Here is a 13,820-nt window from a genome sequence, read left to right as displayed (position 1 = left end):
AGAGGTTGCTGCCGGCGAAGAGCAAATGCACTGGGTGGCGGCGCCGGCTGCGAGGGGCTTGCTCGGGAGCACTAGTCGCTGTAAGTTTTGATATATGCGCGACGTTATTTACGATCGCATAAGAATTAGCTCAGACAGCCACCGAACCAACCACCCCTTTTACCACCCTCTTTCCTTTATCTCTCTCTCTCTCTGTCTCTCTCTCTCTCTCTCCCTCTCTTTCTTTCTCTCTTTCTCTATCTATCTCTCTTTCTCTCTTTCTCTTCAGAGGTACTACTCGGTTGGTTTGCAACAAAAAGTCTTCCTGGTTGCAACTGTACTCGAATCGCCTTTTTATCGGCTTACCGAGCGCGAGTCCCCTCGCCAAAAATCCGCTGAATCATCCTCATCCCCTTTCCCTTTCTTCCGTTTAGCCACCCACTCTCTCCTACAGCGCAAATGACTTCCTTTCGTTTTCTCATCCACGTTGTCGTCGCCATCGTCGTCGCCGTCGTCTTCGTTGTCGTCGTCGTCGTCTTCGTTGTCGTCATCATCGTCGTCGTTGCTCTTCTTCGATCGTATAGTTTACGATGCAACCACTTTTATCACGATACGATGTGTTTTAGTGTTCCCTACGACAATAACTAAAGCCGATTGAAACGAAAAGCACGATAAAGGACGCATAAAAGATAACTGATAAACTAGCGCACGACGGTAGGAGAATGAACATCCTTACCTCCTTAAATCTCCGTTCCGTGAAAGGGTTGAACAATTTTCAACGAAAGTATGATTTATCGTTTTCAAAGAACTGGAACAACGATCACGGTTTATCCGCGAATGAATTAGCAGTCCAGATTCAACCGTACGCTAACTCTATTGCGAGCGACATCGCGAACTGAAGAAAAATGTGAGGACGCGTCCTTCGTCGCGACCACAATTTTTCCCGCAATAATTTCCGAAGGAAAATTCACGATAATAGAGAGTCTGCTTCGTTCCCTTTCCACTGAATTCCACCTGCATCCATCTCTCTCTCTCTCTCTCTCTCTCTCTCTCTCTCTCTCTCTCTCTCTATCTATCTATCTATCTATCTATCTATCTATCTATCTATCTATCTATCTATCTATCTCTATCCCACTCTTTTTCTAGCTTTCTTACTCTACCCCTGTTTATGGTCTCTTTTTTTCTATTCAACCCACCGCTCTACCCTTCCTTTCAGAAACCCAAACCAAGATTCCTTCTTCTTGCAGGCACGTACACCGCGTTCGTTTCTTTTTTCTTCTTTCTTTTTTCTTCTTTCTTTTTTCTTCTTTCTTCTTTCTTCTTCTTCTTCTTCTTCTTCTTCTTTTGCTCTACTTTTTCTTTCTTCTTTCCCTTCCCACAACCAGCCACGTCGGCTTGCCAGCTAGGCAAATAGTTTCCGCGTGAATTATTACAACCGCCTTCTCAAAAGTTTTAAGTGTTTCGAGTAATCCCAAGGACGCGTGGCGTGCTTTAGATCGGCACGGAAAAACGGTTTGTCCTTGTGTGTGTATATATATATATATATACACATCTTCGCATATATGCACATAATACACATACATCTCCGATTTCACGATGTAGGCACTACATATGTAGCTACGTACACACTCTTATACATTACTAGATACGAACATTTTTCCACGAACGAAGTTTTCTACGACGATTTAAGAAATAGGCTCTCAAGGTTTTTTACATACCTACTCACCGTAAATACGTTCTTCCAGCGAATTGAAAAATATCTAACAATAAGGTATTTTATAACTAACCTGGTTCGACGATCAGCATCACAGTATCTAATCGTCCTTCCGCTGGTCTGCATGAATATTTTCCTGTATCATCTTCCGTGACAGCAGCCAAAGTCAATTCGGAAACCGTTTGTGCTGCGCCTTTTTCCGTTTCCACGTTTATACCACCGCGAGCTGCCTAAAATAAAAAAAGAAAAACAAAAAAAGAAAAAAAGAAAAAAAAAATAATAAAATAACAAAAACTCGTACAACCGATTCGACAATCCTCCAATAACAAATAGAATTAATCGTACGTTCCCATGTGAACAACGAGTTGTGAGGAGCTGTTATACACTACGAACTAGCGATTCTTATTTTTATTTTTTTCATATAGAAAAGAAAAATGGGACACTTCGATCGCATCGATCGACAAAATCGTTATTATACTTTGACGTTCACGAGTAATTCGAACGTATGTATGTACATCGCGAGATGAAAAACTCGAACGAGCTAGGACAGTGTCGAATCTAGAAAAATTCATCACTCCGCGTAGCGACGCGAGGATGAACGATGCGAGGCGTGGAATGATCGAACGACAACGTAAACGAAAATCTGAAAAGACAGTACGGGGAAGAAGAATAAGAAGAATAAAATAAGAAGAGAAAGAAGAAAAGGGGAGAAGAAAAAAACGTAAAAAAAAAAAAAAAAAAAGAAAAAAGAAGGAAAGAAAAAAAAAAGAAGAAAAAAGAGAAGAAATGGAGATAAAAGTGAAAGAAGGAAAGCAAGCGCGACCCACATTCGCAATAATGATTTACGAGCGTTCTCGCTTTACCTGCTGCCTCGCGACGATTTTTCCTTGCGATAGAAGCATCAAAAAGGAAATTTCATTAAAGCAGCACGTCTATCCGTACCGATAAAATTTGGAACGTGCTGAGAGCAACATTACCTGGAATGTTAGGAGTTTGTTATCCTGAAGCCATTGTACACCCCTGATGGGACGAGTCTGATATGGAGACGATATGACGCATCTTAGGGTGATCGTCGACCCCGATGGCACCCTTTGCTCCCGAGTACCCATTATGGCCGCCACGGGTGCCGTACTTTCGTAACCTAAAAGTCATGTTTCAACAAATATTATATCTCAGTCAGGGAAATTCGAATCCTCTCTCCCTCCCTTCCTCCCTCCCTTTCTCTCTCTCTCTCTCTCTCTCTCTCTCTCTCTTTCTCTCTCTCTCTCGTTGTCTATACGCACAAATCTAATTTAACTTAACTTATTTCAAATTCCATTTAACCTTACGCAAAATAACTCATGGATTTTCATAATGTAATTATAAAAATGGATTCGATGATTCGGATTTAAAGAAATAAAAAAAAGAAAAAGAAAAAAAAACAGGAAGGTACAAACTCAGTTTGTGACAAAAGGTAAGTAAAATAATACTAAGTTTATGCGCTAAGAATATATACTGTCTTGTTTTCTTCTTTCCATGCAAATGCGTCATCAACTACTGCTCGTCTTTCTTCTTCTCATTATATAATCCATTGTAATACTAACGCATGTCCTTTCAATGACACAATGTTCCAACATTGTGTTGTATTTCCAACGTTTCGTTTAGATTAATCATTAATCTTAGTTATTTCAGACCGAGAAATTTTAGCAGTTCGATTTGCGTCTACGGCGATTACGTTTCGTTCAATTGGCGTAAAACTTACTTTTTACGACGAGGTAAGTACAGAAATCTTAATTATATTACAAACGTATGGAAAAATAAATTAACGAAAGAAGACAAGAGAGAATAGAATAAAAATATGAATATTATTTCAACTAATATGATATTATATGAAATGATAAAACATAGATATATATAAATGATATATGAAGGTGATATAGCTGGTATCTCACAAAAACTAAAGCGAAACACTGACGTCTGAAATGAAGAAATATTAAATGGACTAATTTCTTACGTGAAATTAAATATATATGAAGTTCGGTGTAAGGAGACAAAGAAAGAAATACATCGTTAATGCCAAAAAATATGCGGGAAAAAATTCATTTACTTCTTTCTTTCCTTCTGTCTTTCTCTAGATGGATAGAAAAAAGAAAAAATTATAGATAAGAAGGTTTTATGTATATATATAAAATTTATTATATTTTATATATATATATATATATATATATATATATATATATATAAAATAAAAAAAGAAATAACAAGACCGTCATTATGAAATAGGAAGAAAGTATAATGGATAAAAATTTCTTCTGTGACAGCGCCTTAAATCTACCCTTTCGAATGAATATCTTTCTTTAAAAATAACAACGAGTCAGCGCGTCGGGCGTCTTCCCTCTCTATGTACGTACCTACCAAAGCATTGTTAGCTTGCACTCGCTCTCCCGGAAAGAATAGCAAAAAAGCTCCGCGTTCTCTCATGTTTCTCTCTTTCCTTTTCTCTCCTCTTTTCTCTTCGTCTATCACTTTTTTATTCATAGTACTAGTAGTAGTACGTTTGTCTTCTCGGATCATTCCCCTTGGAAACGTAATTAGTGCTCCGTACGTTCTCACTCGATTTTCGTTTCAGTTTCTGGTATTAATATTTCAACTATACTCAAAATCTCAGATCCCACTGCTTCGTCATTTACGTATAAAACTCATTAGAAAGTTTCAAATTCATCGATCGTATAATTTCAAGTTTAGAATGTTCGACGTTATATATACATATACATATATATACATATATATATATATATATATATATATATGTATATATATACATCAACGACGATCGAAATTCACTTGGATAACTTCCAAGGATAGTCTCGTAGTTTGAATTCAATCAACGGACGACATTTTTGATATCTGAAACTTTCCGTTCGTCCTTCTTTTAAAGAAGGATCTTCGTCAAGACAAGGAAAAGAAAGAAGAAAGAAGAAAAAAGAAAAGATAGGTTGAGATTATAAGGTTTCCAGAATCTGCATTTCGTTTCGTGGTGATCGTCATCGTCGTCGTCGTCGTCGTCGTCGTCGTCGTCATCGTCGTCGTCGTCGTCGTCGAAGAACCTTGGCTCCGTTAACGTTCGACGAATTAGCTCTTTCGCGCGATGAATAACTCGATAAATATTTAAAGGCTCTTTTATTAGACTCTTCTTCCCGGAATATCTTTTAAACAGCTTCCCTTTAAAACGGTACGGAAGAAGACATTATTTCATCGTCGCGAAAGGAATCGTAATCTCAATTCATTTAACCGAAAAGACATTCTCTCACGACGTCTCGTCGGCATATTAAAACGCGACCTACTTAACTTACAGTTCGTGGACTCGAGTCTCGAGATATCTTTCCTGCAAATTTGAGTTTGAAGTGCGAACAAACAAGGACGACGACGAGCCGGAGAGAGCGTCGAGAAAAGGTACCTTCTCCTTCTTGGTACTACGCGGTGCTGTAATAATTCATTAGTGCTCGTGAGAAAAACAATGGACGGGAGAAGTGCCAGTGAGAGCAAAAAAGAAAAAGAAAAAAAAGAGAGATAAGAAAAAAGAAAGGGTGCGAAGAAAGGAACATAGAAGGATATAGAAGGTGAGTCCTATGATATCACTCGCATGATAATGTCAGGACACGCATACATTACTCAAGGAAAAGACCGTACCCAAGACTAATTTAACGCCGTACTCTTTTCTTGTCTCTTGAAACTCCGATGAGCCTCTTGGTTGACTGCGAAGATCCAACGGAAAAAGGATGAAACGAGAGAGAAGGAAACAGAGAGACAAAGAGAGAGAGATAGAGAGGGAGAGAGAGAGAGAGAGAGAAGAGATAGAGAGACCAGTGGTAAGGGCAGTACCGCAGGACTAGAGGGATTAAGGATAATCCTATTAGACTTAAATTAATCCCACAGGAACTGCATTTCACCTGGCGAAATATTACTTTATGCCGTTATTACTGTACCCGTAGGTGTATGCTTACACTATTTATTGTCTTTCTCTTTACCTTTTGTACGTATCTACATATATATATATATATATATATATATATATATATATATATATATATATATACGTATATTATTTATCTTAATGTTTCAAGAATGTTTAATAAGCCCATTCATTCGTAATATCTATTATATAAAAAGCTTGACGGCATGATCGATAATTCTTATCTTATATTGCTATTCTATTTTATAAATATCGGACTCGTCGTTCGAGACACTCTTACCGTTTTAAACTTCGATATTATTGAATTTATTGTTTCCTCGATGTGCTTTAAATCTGTCCCAGACGATGAAAGAAAATAAACGAAAAGAATTCAGATATCGTAGATTTATAAAGAACGCTGACCTCAGCTTTATTCGCAAACTTATTTTTATCGAAAACATTTCATCAAAAATATTTCAACCTCTGTTACTTCAAACTTTTTTTTTCCTTGTCTCTTATTCGTGTTATATTATGAAGGATCGAACGTTTCTATGTAATAACGGAGGTTATCTTTCGATCTTTTCACAATATTATTCAGTCTTTTCGCGATCAATGAAAACATATGTTAGAAAACTTGTCCCCATCGTGAATACTTTTCTCACAATAATATCGAAAGAATATCAATGCCGAGTGCAACGGGGAACAATTTCTCCCTGCAGTCCTGCTTCAAGAAATAATGAAAAAAGAACGTTAGAGCGAGGAGTACGAGAGAGAGAGAGAGAGGTCGAAAAAAAAGAAAGAAAAGGAAAGAAAAGATCGACAAAGTAACATTGGCCGCACGTGAAAGCTGGAAAAGTGACGCACTTACCCTTAAGTGATTGATGTTCGTGACGTCGAGAGGGGAATAAAAGGGCGAAAGTAGATGAGTTTTTAACGTGCAAACGAAGTATAAGATGATCGGGACTTGTTATCGATATAACGAGAATATATGGGAAAGAATTAATATGATTTATGAAAGAATTATCGTTATCAAAAATTCAACTTCTTTTCCATAGCTTTGAAAATGAAATGATTAATAATCGTTCGAGATTTTACCATGTCTTTCGACGATATAAATTCTTCCTTTTACCGTTCTTCTTCTTTTTCTTCTTCTTTGTTCTTTTTCTTATAAAACTATTGTTACCGTTATTATTATAAAAAACAATTGTATGGATTTTATGCTTATTATAAAAAGAAGATTACCTGCCATTATAGACATTCGACAAATCCATATAAAATTTTAATATATCCCTCTTATGTTTCTAATTGGAACATTTGGGTAACATTGGCATTTCGCCTATATACAAACATACGTTTCTAACGTTCATAGTTCGGTACACGAAATGCACGTAGATGTGTAGCTATAAAGTTCCGAATAATACGCCAGCTAGGAGGATTTCATGGGCAATTACAGCGAATGACAGAAATATTGCTGTTTGCTGGTCGAAAGTTTGTCACCGTCTATGTAGTGATAAACAGGAAAGCATACGATTCGAATCCACGTATTCGTGAAACTCGTTTTCGTCCAAATGTAGAGGAAAACATTTTGCAAATGCTGTTATCATACGAAAAATGAATGTTAGCAAATGAAATATGTGTACTTCCGAATAAATTTGCTCGGAAAATTCTTTGCATCACTTAATTACGAAGAAATTTATGTTTACATGTTTGTTTTTCAAATATTTGCCGCGATATAATTCAACGAGGAATGTCTTATTATAATTGTCAATAAATGTACGAAAAATATACGTGAGTATACATACATATATATATATATATATATATATATATATATATATGTAACGCAAGCAACGAAAAAAAGAAACGGAAATATTTATAATAAATAATCGAGTTTAATTTCTATAGGTAATTGATATGAAAAACTTTTCAATACAATTCTGATCTCGTTCCTTTTTGTTTCTATATCTATCTATATTCTAACAGTATAACTATATACTGTTAGAATTTATAAAGTAAATGAATGATCTCATATAAAAAAAAAAAAACGAGATATTGAAATAGAAGAACGAAACCTACCTTCGATATTTCAAACAAATAATAAAACTTCGTTCTATCTGCTATCTTCCATATCGTGTATCATGAATGTCTCGACATGGAGAAACACGTTACTGAATCTATCTCTATCTATATATGCATATAACGTCAAAGCATTCATAGCAAAACATTAGAGTATTCATATTACTTGTACATTTAAATACGGCATCGATAGAATATCCTATATGAAAGAATTTTACAATCATAAAGATATTACTGTTTCCATATTAGATATTTTAAATATGTTAATGTTCAATATGTTCGATCCTAGATATTTCTTCTATGGAATCGTTTGAACGATGATATTAGTTACATTTTACGAAATGGCATAATTTTGTACGAGTAATTGGCTCATTCGAAAATCAAGCTAATGTTTACGACTTATCGTTTGAATTACCTAAAATACTTTAGCAGGCACATTCAGCAAACAAGTGAAGTTTATATTTGCTATACACTTGAATGTAGAGTTGACACATAGGGTAGGTATAGTTTCGAAAGGGAAGCTATTGTAAGGAAGTGATGGGTTCCGTTTGCATGGCCATTAGAAGCTATCTTCGTTTACGATCTGGTATATATCTTGTGCGTGTAATGTGTACTTACTTATGCGTGTTTGTTGAGAATGCGGTTCGTCGTAACCCTCTGGTTTATCGGGCTCTGAAAACACGAAAGCATTTATTGGATCTCGTAATTGTGCCTGGCGACAGACTTTCGTTGGGTTAAAATATTTAAGACGATTTTTAACAATGTTCGATTTTAAAATTATCTAAAGTAAAACGATACGACAAAATCAAGAGAGAACGAAATCTATAACAATGAAATAAGAAAACATACCTCTGACAGATAATCGAACGGCGTACATAATCTTCGGCTCTGTATTTACTTGACATTCGTATATGCCCGAATCCGTTTTTTTAACATTATCTAGCCTAAGGGTCCAAGCGTCACTTCCAGGAGTATGTTGGGGATGGAATCTAGCATCGCTACTGAAGGCCACCGTGCCTGCCGTAAGTATATGAAGATCCCTGATCCTCATCCAAGATACCTGTAAACAAACACGCCGAAAGGTCAGTATAACATGTTTTCATAACAAACGTATTGATCCGTGAGAATAACATGTAAACTCGACGAGAGTAGGTTCTCTAATCATACTCTTTTCAAAAAATATGAAACAAACGAAAAAAAAGAATGTTCTTTTTCAAATTTTTATTCTTTATCGAGTCTCGAATATCTCGCGTTGAAATAAATATTAGCGAATGAATGTTAAGGAAAGGGTTTTTTAGATGAATCGATGCGAAAAAGAACGTTATCCGATGTGTATGTGAATATGGTTAGTAAACAGTACCGTAGGCTTATCGGATTCTCGTATTTTTCGGTACTCGGCCAGGCAAACGTTCGGATATTAGATATCCGGTTATCAGCTGGCAGTCATTTCCGGCCTATATCCAGTTACTATTTTCCCATTGGCCATTCGACGGTGGAACTGTCTCTGATTTCATCGAGGTACCTACGGCCGAGAATAAATGTATCCTCCCGATGATTTGCTGCAGCAACCGAATATCGAGAGAACTTATCAAGCCCTGCGACGATCCGAGGTGCAGCCAGAAAAATGGAAAGAGCTAAATCACGAAAAAGCCGCCGTCTCTTCCTCTGCCTCCACCTCCACCTCTATTACTGGCATCCACCGACGACGGCGCTACGCCGAGTAACGATTTTTAATAATGTTGCGAAAAGCCGTGCGAATGGATCCCGAGAGTCGAACGAACTGTGAGACTGCGAGGAGTAGGAGATCGAGAAAAAGAGAAAGAGAGAGAGAGAGAGAGAGAGAGAAAGCAATAATCTCCACAACAAAAAGAGAAAAGAGAACTCACCGACCTAGCACGATCGAATATATACACGTATACATATATATATATACGGTATATACTAAACCAACTTGGATGGAGGAGTCGAAATATATTACGAATATTGAAGCTACCCTTCTGATGAGACTATCGATAGTCCTATCGCTATTTCGTATAAGTCCTAAAAACTTTCAAGAGTAAGAAAAATTAAAGATTTATTTGAAAAGCGTCGTGTATGTTCGAAAGGCATTTTACTTTTTTTCTCTTTTTTTTTTTTTTTTTTTCTTTAAAAAAAAGAAAGAAGAAAAGAAAGAAAGAAAACAAGAAAATTCACGAATTTTCCTTAAGGTCCTTGAACTATCGTTGGTATTTGGTCGAGCGCCAGTGTAACCTAATATACGCCGAATGACCCCAAGATACATAGAATCGGCTTTGAGATCGTAGAAAAGCGGAGAAGAAAGAGGTTAAAGGAGCGAAGCAGTCGGAAGGGAAATACGAGAAAGGTGGAGTCGAAGCTCTCCTTCGTACTCGTGTGCCCTGCAGACTGAGACTCCGTAGGAAAAGAGAAAAGAGAAAAGTGAGAAAGAGAGAAAGAGAGGAGAATACGACGACGACTTGGGCAAGACGAGGGAGACAAAGGAGGGCAATACGGAGTCGGCATAACCGCTTTCATCTGCTACGTCGGCACAGACCGGAGGAATAAAAATGCGACTCCTTCCAGTCGTTTCGTCGTTTCCATCCCTCTATCCTCCTCCCACTTCCACCAGCACTCACATAGCACCACTACCACTAGCACTATCTCCACCAACACCAATAACACGACCATCTTATAAAGTCTCCCGCGAACCGCGTTCTACCAAAATGGCACCTTATACAAGATCCTCTCTCTCTCTCTCTCTCTCTCTCGTCCATTCCTTCATCTCTTTCCACCTATTTTCCGTGTGACCATGTACACCTATATACCAAGAAAAATCGAGACCACGTATGGCTCGAGCGAACCCGCGTAAATTAGACGTTCAAGCAGGTTTCATGCAATTCCTGAACTCGTTCCTTACCCGAAGAAATTCTTTCGACACTGGTCAGACCGCTCGTGATCCTCTTCTTTAGTTCCATGTCTCTTGTGTTGGGTGCATGTGTGTGAGTGTGTGCATCTATATAAGACTGTATGTATGTGTATGTGAGTATGTGAGTGTGTGTGTGTGTATGTGTGTGTGTTTGAACATCACATCGTCTTCGTACGTTCATTGTGTTCCGGTAAACAAGCTTCCATGCAATACAGAATTTTTCCTCTGCTAGTTCTTATCACTGTTTGCTCGTGCTCTTGCTCTCTCTCTCTCTCTCTCTCTCTCTCTCTCTCTCTTTTTCACAAGTTTCTTTACCTGCGGCTTAAAAAGATATAATTTTGTATAGTTTATTCTCGTGTTCTCTACCATTCCTAATTTTTCAAAATTACTCGTGTCAGTCGTAATATCATTGCTCTTCGAAATAGCATCAAATAATTGCGTATATCTCAACTCTGTCGCATTTATCAGTCTATTCTATGAATGAATCGAATTACTCATTTTCTCTCTCTCTCTCTCTCTCTCTCTCTCTCTCTCTCTCTCTCTCTCTCTTTCTCACTCTATCACGATATCACCCATAATATGCTACATAGAGAGAATTTCTATCAAGCAACGAACAGAACAGCTTCGCGAGATTCCTTCAACGTTGTTAAAGTCCATCGTTTACTTTCTCCTCTCTGCTCGACGAACAGGTTTGACAATTCTGGTTTGACAATTCCCAGCACACTTATGCTCTTTCAAGCGTGCCACCGGAAAAGGGCAGGGAGGTTCAACGATGGAAGCAAAATGAATTAAGGGAGCTGCCTTTTGCTTCCTACGGTGAAAGCCTTAGGAAGTAGAGCAAGAAGAAGAAAGGAGGAAGGAAGGAAGAGGGAAAGAGAGAGAAAGAGATAGAGATAGATAGATAGAGAGATAAAGAGAGAGAGAGAGAGAAGAAAGACGAGTTTCAGTCTACTTCAGAGAGAAGAAGACAGAATCCATGGGCGTACTATCGAATCAATGTTCTCTCCAGTTTAACTATTTACTCCTCCTTCCAGTAGAATCGCACAATTGACTTGCGGAGACCTTTTTGCGAAAAGCTTATGTTCACTTTGCTCCTATCACCGGATAAAATTGTTTTACTCGTCGAGTAGGAATTTCTACTAGACAAAATCGGTGCAAATGTTGCAGTCGTTGCGAACATTGACATCTGAAATAAATCAACCAAATATACATGATCTCCTCTTGAGAAGGAAAAACGACATAAAAGGATAAGTAACATTTCCCCGTGATCGTTCTCCGATTCGTTCGCTTAACTTATCTTCGATTCACGGAACTATATATATATGTTCTCAAACTCTTTCGATTCACAAAGTTCCTCGGTTAAAGCTTTACTATTCCCGTGTAAAGTGGAGGTTCTCCCATCGAATTCGTTCACCGAACCGAACATTTCACCATTCGGTTTTTTTAATCCGATTTCATTTATCGGAAAAAGTCGAAAATTCATAGAAGTAACATAAAAATTCTCTCGAATAAAAACAACGCATGACACTGACCAGAATTCTATGAAGCAGATTATGAAAACATCCGGTAAAAGAGATTATAAATTTTCAAATTTTTGGCACATTGCGAATAGTTTTGAATGAATTCAAAATTGTCAATAATTTAATAGAATCTCTCATAAAGATCGAATTAATAGACAAAAGAATATTATTGTTTCAATTTAACCATAGAAAAAAAAATATATATATATATATTTTTTTTTTTTTTAATTCCGATAATGAAACGAATTTAATATCGCTGCTTTGTTTTATAGAAGATATTCTGCTTAAAAATATTTTATAAAATCCAAATCGATCTAATATCAAGTTCATAAAAGAAAAAGCACGAAATCGTCAGCAAAACATTTCAAAACGATCGTGGGACAAAGATGTATATCTAATATCGTCTCCTAATCAACACTAATCGGTAGGCCAACAACAGCCGGTAGGTCAGCGAGCTTTTATCGATTACCTTTATTGCATTACATATTATCTGGTGGTGACATTAATGCCATTCGATTAACCATATGCTCCTGACTTTGCGCGTAAATTAAAATCGGGCTTGGTCGTTCTTCATTTGCTCATTTATTCTGCAACGAGCAAATGAAAAATGAAAAGAAAGAAAGGTTAAAGGTATTATAAAATTAATTCTTACTTTAGAATTTCGATCAAAGCTACATTTTTCTTTTCATTTATTCATAGAGTATCGTATTGAATATATACTTTTTTTTTTTATAAAAAGCTTGAATATCATTGGAAGATCAAATAATTTCATATTATAATAATCTGATACAAAAAAAAAAAAGAAAAGAGAAAAAAACGAAAGAGAAACGTAAAAGGTTCCCATTGTAAATTTCAAATGAATTCATTTATTGTAATTTGCACTCTCGAATCGATACTGACTTTGAATGGTTAACTACCGCACAAATCTATTTTATATTGTTATTGTATCGGATCTGAGAGTTTACTTAAAACAAGCTATGAGTATGTATTTAGAGAACGTGCTTATTTCTCTGCCGGAAGTATTAGTGATGTACATAAATGCTCCAATGTTGCACCACTTACTACCACAATGAAGACATGGTAGTAAGTAATACAACAGCAACCTTGCGTCCTAATAGTACATGCTATCGCTAGTACTTGCTCTTCATTACAACACTTGCTTCTATTTCGAACTATCCTTATCCTTCGTAGTAGTAAGAGCTTCGTTATTGAACATCAGTATCTCTACCTGTCTCGATTTCAACGAGGCTTCTATCTATACGAAAATACATACCCTTCTACTTGCATAAGCATTAAACACACCATTATTTTTTTTTTTTGCATCTACGTAATACGTTCATCTACGTACATAGATCATAGATAATAATTAATTAATGAACTGGAATATATTTTTTAATCGATATAATATATCTAGATATTAAAAATTATTTCAATCATGACGTATGAACGTCGTATTTTCATTTCTATGACAAAATTGAAAAAATATTTGCGTAACATTTTTTCGTGCTTAATCGGAGCAAAATTTCAAACGGTCGTCATAAGTAAGTGACGACGACTGACTCGATGATTTCATAGGATCAAAGATTCAAAATTCTGATGGTCGTCGGACTAGCCGAACGAACAAGCGTCTAAGATAAACAGAGAGGAAAAGAAAGAAAGAGAGAGAGAGAGAGAGAG

At 36.7% G+C, this 13,820-nt stretch overlaps 1 protein-coding gene across 10 annotated transcripts in view; it reads right to left on the bottom strand.

Annotated features, from left to right (window-relative positions):
- The window catches only part of LOC146873170 (zwei Ig domain protein zig-8), a 78,821-nt gene that overhangs the window by 30,380 nt on the left and 34,621 nt on the right, over positions 1–13,820 (bottom strand). For all 10 annotated transcript variants that reach the window (XM_085655095.1, XM_085655100.1, XM_085655092.1 and 7 more), the window contains 4 exons: positions 8,550–8,760; positions 8,319–8,372; positions 2,671–2,834; positions 1,767–1,923 (listed from right to left, as the gene is read on the bottom strand). In XM_085655095.1, the coding sequence (XP_085511221.1) occupies positions 1,767–1,923; positions 2,671–2,834; positions 8,319–8,372; positions 8,550–8,760 (586 nt within the window). The remainder of the gene's footprint in view (positions 1–1,766; positions 1,924–2,670; positions 2,835–8,318; positions 8,373–8,549; positions 8,761–13,820) is intronic.

Source organism: Vespa mandarinia, chromosome 2, assembly GCF_050613455.1.
Source record: "Vespa mandarinia isolate Hongniang chromosome 2, ASM5061345v1, whole genome shotgun sequence".
NCBI lineage: Eukaryota > Metazoa > Arthropoda > Insecta > Hymenoptera > Vespidae > Vespa > Vespa mandarinia.
The sequence above is the reverse complement of the archived record's forward strand: the minus strand, read 5'-3'. Positions and strand labels throughout refer to the sequence as shown.